Here is a 23,342-nt window from a genome sequence, read left to right as displayed (position 1 = left end):
GCCTCTGAACAGCAGCAGGCGAGAATCAATAGAAACGAGGAAGGAAAGACAACACAGATGAGTCTGAAAGTGATGTAGACAGCTCAGTGTTTTATTGGAATCAGACCAGACAGGAATAGCCTGGCTGTTGCACTACATTTTGGCACAGAGTAAGATAGTGTGACCAGGAACAGCCCTACCCCTGGGTGCACAAAGCTTCACTACACACCGATTTTACTGCACACAGAGCAACCAGCTCGCCTTCAGATCACTGTACAGTACACGCGACAACAGTCCTTCACTGTGAGTGCATGTGTGTGTGTTTCAAAGAAAGAGAAGAAGAGGAAGGAGGCAAAGGAGAGAGTCTGTATGTGGTGGTTTGTTTGTGTGTGTGTTGGAAATGAGAGGTAATTCAGCTGCTGGTTTTCCACATTTCTTTTTCGCCCGGCTGTAACAGACCTATGATAGTATAGTTATAGTTTTATACACAAAGATTTCCTCCAGATACACTTTACAATAACAATAATAATAATAATAATAATAATAATAATAATAATAATAATAACTATAATAAAAAAGAAAGAGCAATAAGAAAGAAAAGCCATTCTTGAAAAATAAAAGCAAAAGTCAGAAAAGCAAGTGGTTTTGGCTGAGTGAGACGGCTGCTGGAGGCAGGAAAGGGGAATTGGTGCTTTGGAGAAGAGGGGAAGGATGGGGGGGGGGGGCTGAAAACACTGATGGTAACTATAGAAACAAAAATGCTGAGGATAAAAAGTCACACACCGAAAGGGAGAAAGAAAAGTCAAGCATTCACTTACGAATATGTACATTCACGACAAAAAAAAAACGCCCACGGGCCAGTACATTCACACCAGCAGGACAGACACGGACTCTGAAACTAGCAGATGGATGAAATAGCTGGAAATTGGGCTTTATGCTGCTACACAGGCCGCCTGTAACACTCTGCTCCACATAATTAGTTCTATAGCCTGTAACCTGTAAGCTCGACATTCTCGTTATACACATGAGACAGGAGGATGATGAGCGCAAGATTTCAATCATACACAAAAACACATTTTGAGGAGAAAAAAAGACAAAAACAACACATGAAAAAACAAATAAAATATATAGATAGTCAGCGTATTGCACAAAGGGTATTTAGCCCTAACTGGTCCACAATAAGGACAGTAATAACACAGGTAGGGTGCTTGTCCATGCGCCACAACTCTCCTTTACTAGCAGACAATACCAACACGATACAGCCACTCAACACAGGCTATATACAGGCCTCTGCACCCAGCACCCAGCACCCACTGTACAGTCCTGGTGCTGGGGAGAGAAGCAGTGTAAGTGTGTGTGCGTGTGTGTTTTGGTTGTCTGAGCATGTGCAGTGAGCATGTTTGTGTTTGTGAGTAAAACTTCGGATTGTCGTTTTTGTTTGTGTGTAAATCTGCATTAAAAGTGTGCAGCGTGGGAATGTTTGTGAGAGCATGTGCAAGTGTGTAAATCTATATTCATAGTCATATTTATAGTCATAATAAACCCCAGGCAACAAGAACAACACAATGCAAGTAAAGAATATTCCAAAAAGTAACAACAACCAATAGCTTCAAAGTAAAGGATTGACTGTGTGCATGTGTGTGTGTGTGTGTGTGTGTGTGTGTGTGTTTTGTAAAGGGATTCATGATTCTACACATGTATGAGTGTCAGCAATGTGTGCATCCGTGCGTGCCAGGTTTAGTGTTTAGTGTTTGATCAGTGTGTGTGTTTGTGTGTGTGTGTTAGGTCTGCGCCTCCTCGGGGGCGCAGTAGGAGAAGTCTTTGAACTCCTCCTGGTTGATCTGTCGAATGATGGCCTCGTCCGTGGGGGTCAACACAGGGTCCTCCTTGGTGAAGTCCTGGTCAAAGTTATTCACATCTCGCTTGGTCTTCTGCAGACACACACACACACACACACACACACACGCACACACGCACACACACACACACGCACACACACACACACACACACACACACACACACACACACACACACACACACACACACACACACACACACGGAGAAAGGGACGTCAGAGGAAGAAACTTCACAACAAGCTAGTGCTTTAAAGGTGACATTAGAGCGACACCTTCTGACTGCTGAGACTTACTGCCTTTTCTGTGAAGATAACACACATGTTCATATTGTTACTGTACCTACATGTAAGGCAACCAATTCTACAACAGTGGTTTCCAACATGGGGATGGGCACCACATTCAGGGGTTTGCGAGATAAATATCAAGGGTCATAAGATAAAATAAAAATGCATTTTTACTGCATTGAAGTATTTAATTATTCATCTTTATTTACTTTAAATACATTTTTTTGGAGACTTTCCTCTTATCTTTGCTTTTGCATTTTATTGTGAAATATTGTAATGTTGTACTTTCCTGGTTCCTCAGACATTAAGTTCTGTATTGTTGTTTAAAATATTTCAATACCAATGGCAAAACCTACAGTAATACCTGATACAATAACAAAACAATTTGAGGAAATGTAAATATGTTTTTTCACAATATATTTTCAATATTTAACTAAATATTTAACACATTTCCTGAATGCATCAGGGTTTAATTTTGTCTTTACACAAAGCAACCATACATTAATTTTACTAAAATGAAATACAGCCTAAAAAGAGCAAATGTATGATTCAAAGTGAGACTATATAACTAACTGCTACATGAGTAGTGACTAATTTGCATTTTTTTCCATCACTGATAAAGGTTTTGTGAGCTGTTTTTGCCACAAGAGGACCTCGTTTTACTGTAAACCGGGTGTTCTTGCAACAGGACACAACAACTTTTGTTTTACTAAAAGTTCGTAAAAAACTAAATAAATAGCCTTAAATGAGGATACATGCATCTATAAGTAAATGAAAACCAATAGATCGTCACAGTTCACAGATTTAGAGGTAATAAAACATTAGTGTGTGCTTGTGTATGTGTGTGCTGTGTGTGTTTCTTACAATCCGCGGTTTAAAGGGTGGTTTGACTTTTCTCTGCTCCAGCAGGACCCAGTCGATCTCTCTGAAGAAGGCATGGGTCTTGATGGCCTCCTCACAGCCCTGGCTCACCACGCAGCCCAGACGCTTGGCCGGGTTCTTGGTCATGAACTACACACAATAAATCCATAAAGTGACTAGGACAGAAGTAGAACGAGGGGTTCAGCAAAAAGCATTTCAGTGCTAATAATAGAGCGGAGGCATTAATGGCTCTGTGGTACAAACAGAGAGGCGTAGTGGCAGAGTGATGGAACAGGTCAGCAGAGTGCTGGTGTTATTAACTGTGACTGAAAGCTGCGTCTCTTTTGTTACGTTGTCTGTTCGGTATTGTAGGTGCACTTTGTGATCGTTGTGGTTTTATGATTGCGTTGTTATTACTTTAAACTCTTTGACTGACTTTTTTGAAAACGATGAATGCCTGAAAATCTCGAGTGAAATATGTTTGCATGAAATTAAATCTTTTCAAAGTAAAGTTTTAGAGGTCACAGAAATCCATTTCATAATGGCGCACAGTGATTTGAAGGTGAAAAGACATCTAAACATCTGGCTACATCTGGCTGAAAGGTGAGCTTCCAGGTTACATATAACCGTTGTTCCAATAGCATTTAAACAACTGTATTTCAATGTTGAAATCTAGCCCTTTCAATCTTGTTAAAACAAGTTATATGCAACCAAGCCCCAGTTAGTGCCTCTCGTGTGTTAACATTAGATTCAAGTCAAAGGTGCAAGCATCCTATTTTCTGAAAAATAAATACTCTGAAGGTATTTCAAGAATCCTCAAAAACTTTTTTGATCATCTGGATAAAATTGATGCATCATAAAAAAAGATCTTTAGAAGAGTTTTTAATGATTCTGGAAATACCTTCAGAAGAGAAGAGAGGTAAATGTTGAACAACAAGCTGAGTTTTTTCAAATTGCCGGAAATGTATTTTTATTTAGCTCTTTGACTCGAGTGTATACTCACGTATTACCATTACACTTGAGTCACAAACTAAGGCTTTAAGTAACAAGATGTCCCAAAACTGCCAGGTTTCAACCAAATTCAGTCAATTACTTCTGACCTCCAAACCACAAACATAAATGATAAAGGTTTTGTCTAAAGACCTTCTCACATAAAGATTATGTTGATTTAAAAAAGTGTCAAATCAAATCAAAAAGCCAAACAGGCCACTTTCATACGGTACATGATTTGATTGGGACAAAATCTACTAAATGAAATGATTAAAAATTAAACAATTCTTAATTTTGCCATGGATGCCTTTGAATGCCTGCTGTAGACGAGGAGATGCACTCTTGAAGAGAATTTAATCGCTCTTTAATCTGTTATTATTAATCAAATAGAGAAAATATTAAAGTGGTGTCTCATGGTGGAGAATTGACACGTACCGCTCTAAGGATAGAAACAGCTTCTTTGCTGAGCCATACGGGGTAGAGGACATCGTCATGGAGAATCGACTCAAACAAGTCGTCTTCGTTATCAGCTTCGAACGGAGGCTGTCCGGCCATCATCTCATACATCAGCACCCCCAAGGCCCACCAGTCCACGGAGGCTCCATACTCCAGCTCCTGCAGGATCTAAATCCAACAACATGACACAGTTCAATATGGAGGACAGGAAATACAAAATACTGCAACACAGTAGAGGATTTGATTATAAAACTCTACAGACTCCCAGTCCACATTTCACTGATGACCAACAAGCAGGAAATATGTCACCCTTTTTCCCCACATCTTAATAGTAAACAACTGTTAACTACAATGTTTGTGCACAAGAAATCAAAAATAAAACATGTAATGGCAGAATAACTGAAATTATTAAGGAACAACATCAGCATGCATTAAACATTTTGTTTACTAAAAGTGAAGAAAGGTTTGCAGTAAAATGTGCACAATCATCACGTGTATCAAAACTTAAATCTATAACAAAAATAATGAATCTATTAATTGATGATTTTTAAAGCAAAAATGCCCTACATGATCTGGTTCCAGTCTCTCAATTAGGAAAAGTTACTGGTTTTAAGGTAACAAAGTGTTATGTAATCTATTATTTTAATATCTTAATTTTTTACTATTTTCTGACATTTTATGGACCAAATGATTAATCCATTAGTCGATAATGTAAATAATTGTAACAGGGGCAATTCTAGGATCAGATCATTCTGATGAGAATGTGACACGGATACTTCTTCTCTTTCTCTGGGGACTACCAACGTTAAACTTCACAACCGCACTCCTGCTCTCCCTCTGACAGATGAGATAGAGACTCAGCCAAAGGCGGGAGTCTGGCACAACCTCCTCCGATTGGCCAACACTACGTTTCTGTTAACCCTTTCCTTGAAGGGGTAACAGGTGCATAGCATCGGAGACAGACACACAGGATATTAAACCTGTTTCAAGCCCTTTGAACCTGTAATTGTTTGTCCTCTGTCACTAACAGACAAGTTCGCAAACTCTCGCTTGAAGCACTAAAAGTGATTTAAAAAAAAAAAGTTTGTTATTAGATAACTTTTTGGGGGGCTGGGATGAAATTTAAAAAGTGTCTAAAATCGCCCATGAATTATAACTTGCAGCTCTACCAGTAAAATAAAACTGCACTTTAAGTAGGGGTGACCCAGAATAGTCAAATATTGGATGATTCGATGGAAAGAGCCTGATTCGACTGCCAATCTCAAGAGACTGGCGACGAGACGAGTTGAAACTTGCAACTACTTGCAACGCGCCAGTCTGCAACATTCTGAAACCTGCCAGTTCACACCAATGAGACGAGACGGTGTATCATCTTCACAGGAACGACTCTTGGTTCTATCTTCCCACTTTCAGGCTTTTTTGTACCTGAATATAATTTGTAGCATCTTAAAATCTGAATGTGGATAACGTTAATGATAGTGAGATACTTGCTAAAGCTACATTTCTAGTGATGAAACGGTGAAAACAACGTTTCATTTATGCGATTCACAGCTTTGTTGTAATGACGCTTGCTCTCTTCAGTCACTCTCTATCTCGCTTGACCACATTACCGTGTTCGCGGGCGCTCGTTGAGCCTCCGTCCAAAACTCTGACATTTCCACCAGCTGACAATTTGTAACATAGAAATAACATGTATTATGGATCATTTCATTCAGTTATGAAATAAGGATCACACCATCGATCAGTCGGCGATTAGCAAGACTGGACAAATCTGATTCGACTTCGTAAATTCTTAGTCGGGGACACCCCTAACTTTAAGTATAGCACTTGAGTAAACGTACTTAGCTCCATATCTAATCAACAGTAAAACTAAGGGAAAATATAGCACAGTGCAGACCGTCCTGTGGACGGCTCAGCTCACCTCAGGGGCGATGTAGTCAGGCGTGCCACAGAAGGTGGTAGTGGTCACTCCATTCTTGATGCCCTCTTTGCACATGCCGAAGTCTGCCAGCTTACAGTGTCCCTCTGCATCCAACAGGATGTTATCCAGCTTCAGATCTCTGAGAGAGAAACACACAGACAGACATACAGACAGACAGACAGAATTAGCACAATCGGGTTTCCATAACAGTTGGACTCGCTGCAAGAAGGGAGCTTGCGATGTAACAAAAAAAAGTGAGAATCACCACATAATGCAATTAGTGTGGAATATATATTCACACAATATATGAAGTGTGAAACATGTTGTCGTGATGATGCACTTTCTGGTATGTTCCTGGTAAGATAACCATTTGTGAAATTCCCTAATAGTCCTTGAGTTCTTCAAACAATTAACCAAATTCTCTGGACTTTCCAATCAGAATTCACCTCTAAACCAAGATAGAATATTTTGAAGAACATATTAGATATTTCTAGATTTTGAGTTTCCTTAAATCATTTCAGGGTTTCTCTGGCTGAAAAATATAAAAATAAGAGGGTGTTTACCTGTAGATGACTCCGTTGCGGTGCAGGAACATGAGGGCTGAGGTGACCTCGGCGGCATAGAAACGAGAGCGAGCCTCGTCAAACTTTCTGGATCGCTGAATCTGGAACATCAGGTCTCCTCCATTTACATATTCCATTACAAAAAACAAACGGTCCTGCAGAGAGAAAGATAGAGAGAAAGAGGGAGGGAGAGAGAGAGACAGAGACATATGAGATAGAGAAACAGATCATCTATAGAACATTACAACAAAAGAACATATATTGCTGTCTGGTGCTCCGACCCGTGTCTGGAAGCAGCAGTAGAGCTGGGTGAGGTAGGGGTGTCTGCGAGCAAGCGCCAGGATGCGCTTCTCAGTCATGGTGCAGTCCACGTCGTCGTCCTGCAGGATCACGTCCTTCTTTAAAACTTTGACAGCGTAAACCTCCTCTGTCCCCTTCAGCTCTGCCAACATCACCTTGATTACAGATAAAAGACAGAGAGGAAATTACTGTCATGTATGAATTCAGCATTACAAAATCACTGTAAAATATGCAGAGCGAAAAATGTGTTCTAAAAAAAACAACTTTTGAACTAAAAGTGGTGTGGTTTTAGACTGTTGGTCAGACATAACAAGACATCTGAATATGTTGATTTGGACTTAGGAAACTTTAGGGGTTGACATGATGGTTTAAAATATATGTATTGGAACTTAAATATGCAATATGCATATCCTTTTAGCTCTGCTTTGGTCTCAAAGCAGAGCTTAATGTTTAGCAGCTAGTCACTAACATTGTCCGTCAGCTGCTAGGTGCTGTTCAGCTAGTGTTTATCAATTAATCAGAACTTTTTTGCTGAAAACAGCTGCCTGCTGCGAGAAAAACAACACCAATTATAGCTGCATCGCGGCGATGGTCGGGGCCAAGCATTTTTAACTCGCAGGGAAGGTGTCCAAAGCACAATGGTTGATTTTGTATAAGACGTGGCATTGTGACCGTTGAGCTTTGAACTCATAGACAATAAGCACACAAATCACACTGATTAAGTTTAGCATAGGAGTGGACTTATGTGCAAAGTTTGGTGCGTTTTCGTGCATGGGAACATGGATTTCTTAGGAAGAAGAAGAAGAAGAAGAATACAGGCAAATACAATAGGGTCCACGCAGCTTCGCTGCTCAGCCCCTAATGAGAGCAGTGAGAGTAAACCAAAACACCATTTGCGAGCATAAAATCAAAACAATGAGCTGAAAGATGCGAAAAGATTGCAGAGTCAATTGATAACTTTCTGTCTCTTAGACATTTGAGCAGCTGTGAATATAAGAACACTGACGATTAGTGCAGCTTTAATGCTATCCATAACTGCTTGTCAGACAGATTTTTCAGTTAAGAACAGGAAAAAGTTTGGTTTACTGTTTGGTATGGTACGTAGTCAAATGTAATGTCTAAAAAAAACAGCTGCCTCCATACAATGTTATTGACATGTGTATTGTTTTATTCTGGTCCCTTATATCCCTGACATCTCTTATGAATAACGGCAACCATGAAGAACAAAACAAAAACTTTTTCAATTATGAACATAATGCGCAGCAAACAAACAAGCATCCCCCTCAAACGCCTCCTCTGTGTCGTCGCACCTTGCCGAAGCTGCCTTTGCCGAGAACCTTGATAAAGTTGAAGTCCTTGAGGCTCCTCCTCAGGATCTGTCCGTTCTCCTTCCCTGCCGAGGAGGACGAGGACGAAGAGGAGGTGGTGGAGGAGGAGGAAGAGGAGGAGTGTTGGGGTCCCTGCTGGTCGAGTGACAGCACTTCCTGCAAGCGATCTAACTGTGCCAAATCTGTGGGTGTCAGCGGAAAAGCAGATCAGACATCAGCGAAAACAGGCCGACTGCCTTTTTCTGTCTTTTTTTTTTTTTATTAGAAATGTTGCTCATTATTTGTTAATGATTACTTTTCAATACACTTTCAACATTGATGATCACATCCTTTTCTGAAACATGAGATGACTCAGTTACAGTATCTCTGACAAGGTGATTAAACAGCAGCAGTGGCCGGTGTTATTGTTCTTTAACATTTGGCTCAATAAAAACAAAAATGGGAATCTTTCCATAAAAAAAAAAAGTTAACTTTTATTTCTCCGCTTGTAAAGTGTGAGAGGACGATGACTAACTGTGACAACCAAACGGTGGTGGGCGGTTAGATAATGCGAGTTTAGTCTTATATATACAAGGACAATAACACATTCAACTACTTATTTCTTAAAAGGAGAAACAATATTATTACTGAAATGGAAATACTACCTCTTACTGGTAAAATTAATACATTAAAACCGCATGCTGCTTAAATTAATACATTAAAACCACATGCTGCTTAGAACGCATCTCAAAGTGCTTTGAAATGTCTGCCTGTTATCAAATCTGTGTTTTTTGATGGTGTGAGTGCTGTGTTCAGTGTTACCCTGCTGTGAGGGGGAGGTGGGAACAGATGGCTGGCTGAAGCTGTTCTCCTCAGTCTGGGAGAGCTCAGGAGGAGACTGGGGAGGGTCCTGCCCTGGAGTCAACTGGAGAGAGAGTGAGAGAGACGACATGATCGTTCCTTTGGGCTGCACTCTTAACATCGTTTACTTGAATCATGAGTCAGGGAGTTTAATCTCAGTTTCTCAGTTGAAGCGTTGAAAGCCACAGAAATACACAGAATAAAAAAAACCTTGAGCAGGCTAAAAACAGTTTCAAATCATACCGTGTAAAATATGATTTGCATCTGAGATTTAAGGTCGGGTACGTTTTTTTTTGGCGTAATTAGGCAGAAATGACATCATAACCTTTCAGCATTTCGTAAATCCTTTCGTCGTCAAGTGGTCTGAGAGACTTCTGCACCCCCTCTTGGCTCTGTTTTCAGGCTTTAAAAAAAGTATAGCAGGGCTTTGGCCAATCACAGGTCATTTAAGCAAGAGAGCAGTCCTATTGGCTGTTCTACAAATGCAAATGCACCTGCACGTCCCTTCAGGCGGTGAAAGACCAGATTCAGTGGTGAAAAAGTTGCTATTGCAATATCGGCAAAGGTCTTAGAGATGGAGAGAAAATGTTGCTAATAGTTGGCTACGGTTAGCTTTCTGCTAACTGCTGCAACTAATTCAAGTTTATGTAGCTATGACCTCGAAGCACAGTATGTCAACTTAAAGGGCGTTACAGTACGGTAATTCTCGTAGAATTGCCACTATATAACGGGATCAGCATCACACGAATTAAAATGAATGACTGGTACTTGTAGAAGTTACTGTATGAAGCATGTGCATATGCCTGTGAAGGGGGAGGGGCTGAGGACAGAGAGGGGAGAGCTGCAGAAGGAGGGCTATATTTTCAAAGTCTGTTTTTGTTGCCTTTTCCAAAAAACTGCCAACCCCAACTTTAACTGACTTCTAAATGCTGAAGAAATTGCAAACAAAGCATCCATATCATACCAAGCAATGAAAAGAACCCAATCCAGCTCTAAATAGTCAAATTGATGGTTTGAACTGCAGAATCAAATTTGACAGGTGCAGTTCTGTGTTTCCTGCTTGTATGTTTCCAATGTCCAAATAAAACCTTAATAATGGAAATGTCTCTATTTGTGAGAATGACTCGTCCCTCGTACCTTCCTCCTGCGCTGTGCGGTGTTGCAGATCTTGTCCGGCGTGACTCCCAAATCAGAGAGGACCTTTGCGATTCCTCGGGCATCCACACCGCAGTTAGGAGCCACATTGGTCTCACACCGTCTGTGCACATTCATCTTACACACTGCATAAAAACAAAAACACATGAAAATGGTTCAGGTTAAACCCAGGAAGCTTTTTTTTTTAAAATATATTATAAATTAATTATACTGAATTTTTATGAAACGTTTTTTTTTTTTCCATTTATCGATTAATCTAATATAACCCTGCAAGACCTCTTACATCACAGCTGAGTGGGTCGGCTAGTGGTGCCTAGGGCAAAATCTAAAAAGAGGAGAAGTGGCTCTTCGTCATTACGCAGCCCAGCGCTGGAACCAACTGCCTCATGGTCTTAGGAATGCCCCAACCATTGCAGTTCTTAAATCCAGCCTAAAAACATTGTTGTTCTCAAGTGCTTTTAGCTAATTCTTTCTAAAGCCCAATACCTTATTGTCATTGTATTATTTTTATTTTTTAAAATCTTTTACTCTTTTTTTTATTTCGATATACTGTAGCTTTATAGATTATCTCTTTTGCTCTTTTAAATTGTATTGTTTTAACTTTGAATTGTTTTGTTTTAACTTTTCCGCTTTTGCGTTGTTTTAACTACCTGTTTTAAGCACCTTGAACCTACCTGTGTATGAAACATGCATTATAAATAAAACTGCCTTGCGTTAATTTGTTGATTATTTGCTCAGTGTATAAAATGTTACAAAATAGTGAAAACATGCCTAGCACACATTCTGAAGTCAAGGTGGCATCTCCAAATTGCTTGTTTGGTCTAAACAACAGTCCACAACTCAGAAATATTACATTTAAAATAGGAAAAAGCTCACATTTAAGAGGCTGCAGGTTCCTATAATCAGCAAATATGAATTAATTAAAGAAAATGTTTATACACCCAGACAGATATTCATGGGATACACATGGGGGATTTTGTGCACTTATTTTCTCAAAAGTATTCACTTTTTTGGCCCATGCGCCTAACACTTCATTAAATGGTTTTTAAATCTGTTCACCAGTTTTTGATCCTACTAAGTAAGAAACAAGCAGGATGAAAAACATATCCTCCTCGGCAAAAATCCAAATGTGTGTGTTGGCATTTATTATCCAACTGTAATGGAAATGGAATTGTACACTTCATTGTGCCTTAAAGTTATTTGTATAAAAATGAATTACGTTTATTAAAACATTTATCTTTTTTATTTACAGCCTTTGACTTTAAATAAATGCACATTTAAGCTCCAAGGAGGTCACAAAACACGAGCACCTCTATATGCATCCCATTTGCGCTGATGCTGTGAATTCCCCTTTGCACTTGAACTCACCTTTGCACTGCAGGCCCTGCCTCATGAGGCCCCACAGCAGGGAGCCACAGTGGTCACAGAACGTGGGGACCTTGTAGTTGTGGATACTGAATTTATGGGGCATGTTAACACTGAACCGCTGTGAACCCACCTATGGAGGGAGACACAGACACACACACACACACACACACACACGTTACAAAGAGGTTGCTGTCACATTATCGGAGGAATAATGCATGTGACTCAAGTGTTAGTACAAAGCGTACGCATGTTACCTCAAGTAAAACAGATTTATTCAGGAAAGGCCTGCATGGCGAGTATTCAGTTTTTCCTACATGATTAACTGTATGCGTGTTCATGTCTAAATATGTGTATGACATGTAATTAACTCTTTATTAACAAATAATACATTTTCTGAGCTTTTCATTTTTACCAACATGGTTGTTTGCATGTACCTCCTCTGGTGTGTCCTCCTGTTTCTTCATCCCGGCACACTTGGTGATGATGAGCTCATGGCAGCGCTTGTGGACGACACACGTACACACTGAAAGCATCAACATTAGGTGTTCACCAATGTTTTGTCAAATAAAGTTTACATGACGATTAGTTTGGCCGGTAGAATTTGAATAGCAATATATGATGTTATTACTGATGATATCCTGCGGATTAGATGAACCAGTATAACAATAAAAGTTCAATTCTCCAGTGATTCTGATGCAACACTGTTGCACCTAGTGATGACTCGATTTGATACAATGATTTAATATCCGTGCCAATACTGACCTCATTAAAAGAGTTGGGTACTGGCTGAATGTGACTGACCCACATTAAAAGTCAAATTAAAAATGTAACAATGCAATCTCAACCTTTTTAAACTATATAATTAAAATCTACAAAAGCCTAAAAAGAGTATTGTGTAGCTGCAGCCTCTCATACACATACAGTAGATGCTACAATTAGTGCTACACAGTGATGTATAAAAAAAGATTGCTGGTATTGGATTGATAATCTGCACTTACCAGACAAAACATTAAAATCCCAAGATCTAGTAAAATCTGGATTGCTTTCAATGCAAAATGTTTTACAATACCCAGCGAGGATGGCTACAATATGATTAGTAATATATGATTGTCATTTCTTGTGAACTTCGGCTAGGCAGCAGTTAAGTACCTCAACAAATGAGTTAAGTAACACTTTGACTTCCAGCTGAATTTTCATCCACTAAAGAAAAGCATGGCAAGAAAATGTGCAACTGAATCAATGCTCATGCGCATTTTTTAAAAGTGGATGTTGTCTGTGTAATGCAGGTCATCTGTGGCTCTGGGTGAAGGTGGCTTGAGACCAAATCACAGCTGTCATTCAGCAATATATAAGCCCTCTTGTGTTCTCATGCTTAAATAATACATGATGTGCAGCGTTACTTGAGAAATTGGAATCCGCCAGAGAGAAAAGTACTCACCCTGACACTGGTATCCCTGCTTCCCCAGCACGCCCCTATCAGATCACACACATAGGAGTCAGCCAGGTTGGTTTCATGAAACATAACAGCAGGTCAGACCGATATGTGTTCATGTGTGTGTTTGTTTCCTACCAGATAAAATCTCTGCAATGTGAGCAGTAGGTTGGTTGTCTCAGGTAGGTGGCCATGAACTTGTGTCCATTGACTTGATGGACGCGTCTTCGGACGGCGCCCTGTCGCCGGCGAGGACCGATTCTCTCTCGAAACACCCGCTCCTCATTCTCATTGGTCCCCGTGGCTGTCGAGAGAGCACACACAAGATAATCAACTAAAAATAAACCACAAAGAATTTTTTTTCTGTGTTCCTGAGTTTATATTCACACATCACAGTGATGCTTTCTTAACACCCATTGATTTTCCTTCCTGAGATGTTTGTACAAATAAGGATCATTTGCATCATGTTGCTCGAGATGTTTAATCATTCAACGGCCTCTCATCTTCCTTTTCCCCACGTCCCTCCCTCTTCCTCACAAACACCTTAAACCTACCAGAGGCCTATGCATACGTACATGTGCATGCTATTTATACTTTCATGTGTGGGCACTAAAACGAAGGACAGCATATTAAAATACTCCTCCTCAACGAGCACCATCCAACCAGCCGTTCCCTTCCTCTCTGCATCTCCCCGGAAAGATAAATGCTTTCCGAGGGTAACCTTAAGACAAGAGAACCACCTCCACTCTCACTCCCACACACACTCCTTCTCTCTGCGCTCCTGTCCTAGTTTGCCTTTCTTTCACACTCCCTCCATCTCTCTCCTGGGTGCGTTATAGATGTGGTTACTGCTGAGTTCGATTACAGACAGGCTGTCTAGGGACTCTCTGTGTGTGTGTGTGTGTGTGTGTGTGTGTGTGTGTGTGTGTGTGTGTGTGTGTGTGTGTGTGTGTGTGTGTTTGAGTAGGAGTGTGTTTCTGTGTGTGTGATGGTGGTGCTGGTGAGAGGGGAGAGACAGCTTAACAGGCCATTACTGGGATCACTTTGTTTTACATAATACATCATCCATCTGTCCTGGAAACACACACACGGGCATGTTGACAAGCAGGGGTGATGATGAGGCATAACAACAGTTAAGAGTGATCGTCGTGGAGACAGACGCACTCTGGTTCAGCTAAAGGACCAACTGGGAGATGGCTGTCAAATAAACACACACATACGGACAGACAGAAGATACAAATTTGACAAACATGTAGAAGACCAGCAGACAGAGAAGAGAGAAAGGTGAAATACAGATGGTGATATAAACAAATATGACATAAAAATGAATAAAAATACAACCTTGGCAGTAATCCATCTGCTTCTTTAGTCAATGATTGTAAATAGATTTGTGTACAAAAACAGATAAATAAAACTAGAAAACGCAACATTTTCTGAAGACGAACAACAAAATAAGGTGCACTGAAGGAAGATGAAGTGGTTCCTCAAACAGTCCTTCCAGAAAAAAAGCAGAGATTTTTTGTGATTGTTGCGGGCAAAAATCCTTAATTATGCGGCACGTTTTCTTAAAAAATGCGATGGAATATGCAATTTTATGCGATGAAATTGCGGGAACTTGCAAAAATTGCGGGAACTTGCAAAAACTGTGGTTTCATCATGGCTTCATCGTGGGGTTTGCAGCTTTTCGATGATGTTCACATCGCGTAATTACATCACTTCATAACGTTCCCATGGCAACAGGGGGAAAATGGCTGCTCTTGTGTGAAGTAAACGCAACATTTTCTGCTACGATATATGTTATTTTTTTGCAACGAAAATGCAGGGATTATGAAATCATGCAAGCCCTGCATATTTTGTGCGGAAATCGGCAATTTATGCGGCGAAAGTGCGGCGTATTTGAAAAAATGCGGCCCCCGCATAAATATATGGACTTAGGCTGATTATGCATTGAATTATGTGATCGCATAATTCGCGTTTTTCTGGAGGGACTGCTCAAATGAACAAGAGGTTGTGTAAGAACTGAAGAAAGAGTGGCTTCAGAAATGACATCCATCAATCAGGAAGTTTTCCTGAAGATGACAGAATTAGACAGATATGCAAAATAAAATTAGATGATATATATAAATCTGAAGCAGAGGGGGGCTTAATCCTGTCGAGGAAGAGGAGGTGGAGGAGGTTGTTTCCTAAGTCTTTAGACTTAGGAAACAACATGCCAAACTCAAAACAATAGATCAGCTGAACACTGATGGGCCTATTGCTAATGATTCTGGTACAATTACTAACTTTAATCTCACTCTTTTAAAGATACATTTTATAAACTGGCTTTTAACAAGTTTTTATTTGTAATTCCCTCCTATTTTTTCATTTGTTTTCTATTTCTTAATTACAGTGTATTTATTTTGTGTATTTTCTGTTTTTTTCTGTAAGAACTTTGTAAACTCTTTTTGAAAAGTTCCATATAAGTAAATTATTATTATCATTATTAGTACATCTTATTATTTTCATTATTATTGTTATCACTATCATTATTATCATTATAAATTATTATATATTATAATATACTATTATTATAATAATTATTATTACATGCCAATTTGTATGAATCGAAATTCTGCCCTAAATCTATATCATTAATTTCCATACAGTGCTTAAAAGTAATTTATTTGGATAAATGAAGATATTGCATTGGTCAATACGAAGATGTTTCTTTAAAAAACAAAAAACAAAAACATAACTCTGGTCACTCATGAAGGTTATCTTTTAAGCTTTGAGAATAAAATATTTAAAGGGAACAGAAAAGGATGAAGAAACAGAGAGGGAGAGACTGCAGATGGTCAGATTAGGTCAGATTATTGTTTTTATGTGCTTCCTGAGAACAACAGATGTATAAGGAGAGAAGAGGAGAAAAGAGGAGAGGAACAACTCCATCCAGGCTCTGAAGCTGCAGAGAACAGATTGCACCAGGCGAAAAAAAAAAGAAGAAATCTGCTAAAAATACCACCTCTTCCGCTAGTTCTCACCCTCCATCTCTCCATCCTTCCTATTAGCACACACACACACACACACACACACACACACAAATTGTTTTTATCAGCATACATTAACATGTGGAGCACTCTTGCCAGCTGAACTAAGGGTGGAAGTTCAAGAGTGGGCGTTGATTGGGTCGTGAGGTCACCACAGAGTGTCCAATCATCGTTAAGGAGGGCAAGAAACTGACGCCTAAGTGTGCATGTGTGTGTGTGTGTGTGTGTGTGTGTGTGTGTGTGTGTGTGTAATCCGCAGCTCAATCTCACCTACTATTTTAAGAATCTACTCCCTCTCCCTTCACTCTCTACTGCTCTCTTTATCCGTCTACAGAGAAACTACGACACACACACACATATACAAGCACACTTTTACTGGAAGGCAGAGAACAGTTCCTATTTATAACCAGGTGTGAAGATACACAGGTGCAGGTGAAAACCACTCTTATCAGACATCATGTGAGTCAGTAAGTGTATGTGTGCGGAAAAGGCTAACTGAGAGAGATATTCTGGATGTTTCCATGTTTAATAAATACAAACAAATACAGTAGAGGAGAATGAAATGGAGAAGAAGAGCGAGGAGGAGAAAGCTCTATTAAATCTGTTAAGTAACTTTCTAGGAAAACAGGAAGTAATCTTTCCATTGCATTCGATGGCCTCAAGTTTCAATGCAGCCAAGTAGCAGTGATTGCAGAGGATGTGTGTACAGTATGTTATGTTAAACCAAGGGGGTAAGCAAGCATCCACAAAGCGTACCTCCTATGGAGACATTTAGATGCTAACAAGCCATCACCTGCCGTAAGCATTCCATTGACTGCCATTCATTTTGGCGCCACTTTGACAGAGAATAACTTTACATCTGAAGCGTTTAAAGACTCTATTTGTCCATTGTTTATTTCTAAAGAAACACGACAATGTATAAAAGGCTCCATTACCTTGTACCTCACGTTATGGCTCCGTAGCAGACGTTTTTGTAAAAATAGGCTAACGATTGTGTCATAACCAAGCGACTTACTGTCGCATAGCAGAGGAATTACCGTATAGTACAGGAGAAGCTCGCAGGCAGTTTCGACTTACATTAGCTGTTTAAGTTTAATTACTAATGTTTACTAGCGTTTTAGTTAGCAATAATAAGCCTGTGCCTATGTTATCTCCTTAAATATACCTACACTCTCCGTCTCTGCAAGATTGGGAATGATTGAGATTTCTCTTGGCACAGCTACCAGAAGACTTCCAACTTTCAGACAGGTTGCTCACGTCACATCTACGTCGTCAAGCTCAGTTTGAAGGCTGCGCAGTAACGCTCAGCCATCACCGGAAAAGTGCTTCTAATAGACTTCACTCGTCTTCACGGCGTCGCTTTGTCCATTAATTTTACTGTCTATGGGCTAAACCTGCGATAATTCTGATGTTTTGTCCACTCGGGGGCAGCAGAAACAAGTTGTGAACACAACATTGACATATCATCACGTTTTAAGTTGATATGGCGAACATGTTAGCAAACAATTGCTTATTTACATCCAGCAGTTACAGAGAAACATTATCAATATTTTGGAGTCATGTTGTGTCTGATTTTTAATCTCCTTTAGCTCTGTGTTTGGTCTCTACTTACTCCTGAGGGAAATATCTGTCTCTTTAGCTGCTAAATGCTCCACTTTGTTTACCATGTAGTGTCTAACTGTGTGCTGTTTGGTGAAGAGCAGGTAGTGTAGTGGGTTTTTTAGAGCTTTTTCACTGAAAACAGCTGCATGCTGCAGCCAAAAAACAATACTATGAGAGCAGTGAGAGTGAACCACAACAGTAAAGTTGTGGGTCAGATAGCTAAACAACAAACTCATTAAACTTACTTACTCAAACTCATTATTGAGCTCTGTAAAGCTGAGGGGAACTTCAGATTCAGGTGATAACTCACTACAAGCAACTCCTTTAACATTGTCTCCACATTGTCTCCACATCGTCATTTGATATATTGTTATTATAAAAATGACTTGTAGTCGCTTTAAGCTCATTGTAAGCAACAAAACCCTTCCAAATAAGTCCTTTCCTTCTTTTTACTAGTAGTACAAGTAGTGCGATGTGATGGTTTTACCTTCAGTGGAGGATCCGGATAGATCAATGACCACGTAAACCTTGCCCTCTGGCTCCAAGTCAATCTGCAACAGACAAAGAAAGAGAGAAACAGAAAGTAAATCAGTGAGAAATAACACAGCTGAACAGTGAGTGCAGCAGTGGGTCCGTCCTCCAGCACAAACAAACACACCAGTGCACATGGAAGAGCTCATTATCTTTACTACAATTACACTCCTCCCCACCCATCGCATCATTATCAGCATTAACGTCAGCATCTTTATTACTATTTCAATTTCTATCCTCAACATCATTACTGTGGAGCCCATTTACTCCTGGTATTAACATATCTGATATGTTATATGGATAAAGAATTCCTATAACAGGGCATTTTACACCTGGTGTTTATAAGCATTCTTGTTGTCTTGTCTTGCCCCTGTAATCCCATCTCAATGTTTAAATTAGGTACAATTTATCTTTTGTAGATGAAGGGGTCGTCTCTAGCTTTTTGCAAGGCTTGCTTGACAAATCAGAAAGTGTTAAAGTTGAGAATGTGGTCTGGTCGATCGGATCGCATTTTGATTGCAGCCCTACTTAATGCTGGCCCATTTCAACCACATGTACATAGTGAGGGACCTGGGATTGCGGGGTGGTCTGTTGGTCAAAAGAATACACAGGAAATGTGGTCAATCCTGCCTGTCAAATAATAAAAACAGAGGCACCAAAGAGGAAAGAAAGTCATGGCTCAACTGCATTACCTAAAGTAGAGGATCTATTACAACTTCCAGATGTTACATTTTAAAAGTGGAATATGATTAAGTCAATGTAACTGATGTAGCCACAGTTTAATTTATAATTGCAGGTAAACTATAATGTAATCATCCACCTAGCTAGTGTATGTTGCAATTAACAGTCCCATTTCTCCTTCCTGCTCCAGGGTAGATAACAATGACCATCCAGTGTTCACAGGAGAAGATCATTTTCATATAGAGATTAATAAGGTATAACATTAACTTTCCGAATAGTATCATAGTGAGTATTACGTTAATATTAACACAGCAGCAATTAAAAAAAAAAGGTATAGGGTTGTATAATACATTTAAAAATACTAAATATATAAAAACAAATAATGTCCTCAACAGAGTCAAATCAGCTTTCTTTACAAAATGTTCTTGTGCTGTGAAGAGGTTGCAGCCAAAATCTGCAGCATTGCATGTTGGACAAAGTAATGCTTGTGGAGTCTCAGCCAAACTTCTTATTTTTAGATCACCAGTGAGCCCAGTCCTCTCTGTGTCAACAGACTGTAAAACAGTAAGAATTGATTTATTGTGTTACACTCACAGGGATGTTAAGAGTTTCCAAAACACAGACTAGTTGTTGGAGGATAACCTAAAGGGGAAGTACCTGTGTTATAATCCATTAATCCTCTATATACATGGCATAAATTATAAAAAACAAAAATGAATGAAAGGTGATTAAAATCAGCATATTTTCTTATTTATTTTATTAATCATTAAGGTTTTGTGTTTAAAGATAATTATTAGCAAACATAATGAATTACCTGTCATAATGAGTTATGTGTGTTTGAGCAGGTGTCATCAAAATGGAGGCTAATTTATTCTGGGATCTTCATATGCACGCAGAACAAAAATACATTTTGCTGCTCATACATTACTAGATAAGCAAACATACAATCTGCATACCGTACACACTATTCTCTACAAATAATGACATCACCCCTCTTCAATATGCAAGTATGGAGATTAGAGAGAGTGCAAAAGAGAGCGCTAGAGAGACAGACAACACAAGAAGAGAGAGTGAGAAAGAGAGGTTTAAATCCTTAGTTAAGCTCTGGGACAGCAGCAGATCCTCTTATGCAACAGCCAGACTCACACACAGGCAGCAACACACACACACACACACACACACACACACACACACAAACACACACACACACACACACACACACACACACACACACATCCATGCATTGCTGAACATGAGACACAAAGATCGCACAGAAACTAATATCAGACACACTGCATACATCTCATGTAGATACAGCAGCAAAGGCACACAATCACGTAGAGAAGAAACCACAGCATTGAGATGTGCAGCAGAATATGGCACTTCAGTCATAAGCACCTAAATGACAGTTGTTCTCAGATGAATAACATGAATACACAATTGGAAAAAAAAAACAACATCTGCAGGTGAAGAAAAACTACGCTGTTTAGAAATTACACACATTTGAAGATAAAGTAGCAAAGATGTTTTGTCACTGTTTAATTGGATACTTGTTATACTGTAGGTCCCTTGAAATATCAATGACTGATTAAAAGCTGTCACTTCCATCCAGCTTTTCTAATTAGATGATTCACACAAAAATGTTTGAATGGAAATGTGGTGTTATAAGGTTAGCGTGGGTCATTTAAAGCAGGGGTCTCAACATTTTTTAAGCCAAGGACCCCTTAGGTAAAAGAGAGACGGAGCACGGACCCCCTATTACATGTATAACATTAAGTTGCACATTAAACTGGGCCTACAATAACATATAGGGAAACCTTTATACATACATTTTTGCATAGAATACTAAGCTATTAAAATAGCCTAATAAGTGTTGGCATGATTTTATAAATCCTGTTTTAATGTTAAACATACATGTGGCACAGTAAATCCTCAGGATGAACTGTATCTGTGGATGGCTACCTTAGTGACTACCTTACCTATAATAGACCAGTGTGCTTTTCATCAGTGTGGCTATATATTTGCTAATAATATGTTGGATTTATTTTAGGTCTTTTTAATTTTTTTGAAAACGTAACAATAATTTTGAGGCACCCCTGCATTGAGTCAAAGGACCCCCTAGGGGCCCCGGACCCCCTGTTAAAGATCTCTGGTTTAAAGAATAGCTTAGCTTTTAGTGCGAGTGTAGCGAGTGTGTGGTCGAGAGACACACACGCTGTAGCTCCTCAAGACCTAAGTAAAGTTCATGTGTTTTGCCTTCTAACTCCAGGGTCTGGACTCTGAAGCAGGAACAGTTAACACAGGTGTTTCCATGTTGCATATTATTTTTTGTTTAATAAAAACAGCATTAACGTCAGAAAAATCCAATAAAATCGTGAATCACAATTATTTGTATGACAATTAATCTTCAACTAAAATGTCATGATTTATGACAGCCCTAGCAACCACTATTAAAGTGCTCATATTATGCTTTTTTCCCTTTGCTTTATTGTGTTATATATCTTTTTTGTGCACGTTATAGGTTTACAAAGTGAAAAAGCCCAAAGTCCACCCCAAAGGGACTTACCATCTCCAACAGAAAACACTGTTCACAAACTGCTCCAAACAGCTCTATTGTAGTCCAGCCTTTACTTCTGTGACGAATGTACATCACTTTGTAACACACGTTATAATGCTCGCCTAGCTGCTAGCATGCCTTGCCCTCATACTCTGCTTCTGACTGGTAGTAGTCCTTACCTAGCTACTGCGCATGTACGACTCCCAACAAAGATGGAATAGAAGTGAGATGCCTCACTCTGTAGCTAAAACAGAGAGCTCAATACACAGGGTGAAAAGAGGAGCTCCAGCAATGTGCAGTACAACTAAAATATAGTGTTTTTTTAAGATTAAACCATGTAAACCTATTCTGATACCTATTCTGATATTCTGATGAACCTCTAAATACAATTATGAACCTGAAAATGATCATAATATGAGCACTTTAAGAAAGAAGATGCATAATTTCATTGGTTGAATCTTTATTTCACTCTGATCTGTGCATTTTCTTGGGTTTATGTGTATTCTAAAGCACTGTAAAAACACTGTCACATGTTTTAGAAAACATGCTTCACAAATAAGGTATTATTACATCAGCTTTGCGTCATTTTATGGTGTCATTAATGTCAAGTAAAGCTGAAATGATCGGTCGATTGATCTGTTGAAAGAAAAATAATCTGCAACTATTTTGATATTGCAATGATTGTTTCAGTTGTTTCTTAGCAAAAGCAATGCCAATGGATTTGCTGCCTTCCTTTGTCATATATTATTGTACACTGAATATCTTTGAATTTTGGACTTTTGATTGAAAAAAAAAAAAATCTTGACAAACATTACCTTGAACACTGTGAAGTTTAGATTTTTTTGACATTTCATAGATAATAAAAAAAATAATGAAAATAATCATTAGTTGCAGCCGATATATTTATTTAAAATAGGAACAGTGAATATTGATTAACATTTTTATAAATATGCAAGATTATAGCTGTTGGCCATTTTACATCTTTAGTCCCTTTGGCAGGTTGATGTTAAATTCCACACAATAAAATCAATATGTCAAGGAATCTATTTGAAGCAACATACAATAAAAACACAGAGAATGTAGCGCCTATGAGCATACATGCAGTGTCATCCTTTTGTTGCATGTATTACACATAACAACTGCATGGAATTTGTGACCTATAAACACTATTGGATTCTTGATGTTTACCCTTGAAAATGATGTGCTAATCCCCAAACGTAACCTCTTGCATAACAGCGCATCTCAGTGAGGATTTCAGCCAAAAGATGGACTCAGAATGATTTGGAACAGAGTGGAGCAAATGGACAGCGCTTTATATCATTGATATAGTGCTCGGGATCCTAGGGTGGCATGCCAGCCAAAAGCTGCACTGTTCTCAAATGGCCAGTTACTGGCCACTGGGGTTGTGAGGTGCCTTCAAGCTCTATTTTCTATCCAAATCAATAAGAAACACTACTACACAGATTTGGAGTTTTGAAGATGAATTAGTCCATGCCAGTGTTCAATATCATGCCAAAAGAAATCTAAAATAAACCGATTTTTGACAAAGTACATTATTTTACCGATGTAACTTACTTTGTAGATTAATCACAGGCTTATTTATATTATTGA

At 39.1% G+C, this 23,342-nt stretch overlaps 1 protein-coding gene across 1 annotated transcript in view; it reads right to left on the bottom strand.

Moving 5' to 3' along the window:
- Positions 1-70: 70 nt before the first annotated feature.
- The window catches only part of prkcea (protein kinase C, epsilon a), a 38,640-nt gene continuing 15,368 nt past the window's right edge, over positions 71-23,342 (bottom strand). Inside the window, exons 2-15 of the mRNA XM_031315580.2 lie at positions 18,450-18,513; positions 13,473-13,638; positions 13,341-13,375; positions 12,337-12,425; positions 11,903-12,032; positions 10,517-10,659; positions 9,341-9,443; positions 8,522-8,721; positions 7,193-7,366; positions 6,912-7,066; positions 6,349-6,487; positions 4,407-4,595; positions 2,985-3,131; positions 71-1,910 (exon numbers count right to left, since the gene is read on the bottom strand). Of these exons, the coding sequence (XP_031171440.1) occupies positions 1,761-1,910; positions 2,985-3,131; positions 4,407-4,595; positions 6,349-6,487; positions 6,912-7,066; positions 7,193-7,366; positions 8,522-8,721; positions 9,341-9,443; positions 10,517-10,659; positions 11,903-12,032; positions 12,337-12,425; positions 13,341-13,375; positions 13,473-13,638; positions 18,450-18,513 (1,884 nt within the window). The 3' untranslated portion in view covers positions 71-1,760. The remainder of the gene's footprint in view (positions 1,911-2,984; positions 3,132-4,406; positions 4,596-6,348; positions 6,488-6,911; positions 7,067-7,192; positions 7,367-8,521; positions 8,722-9,340; positions 9,444-10,516; positions 10,660-11,902; positions 12,033-12,336; positions 12,426-13,340; positions 13,376-13,472; positions 13,639-18,449; positions 18,514-23,342) is intronic.

The sequence above is a fragment of the Sander lucioperca genome, chromosome 22 (genome assembly GCF_008315115.2).
Source record: "Sander lucioperca isolate FBNREF2018 chromosome 22, SLUC_FBN_1.2, whole genome shotgun sequence".
Classification (NCBI taxonomy): Eukaryota; Metazoa; Chordata; class Actinopteri; order Perciformes; family Percidae; genus Sander; species Sander lucioperca.
Note: the sequence above shows the minus strand (reverse complement) of the source record. Positions and strands in the feature narration are given on the sequence as shown.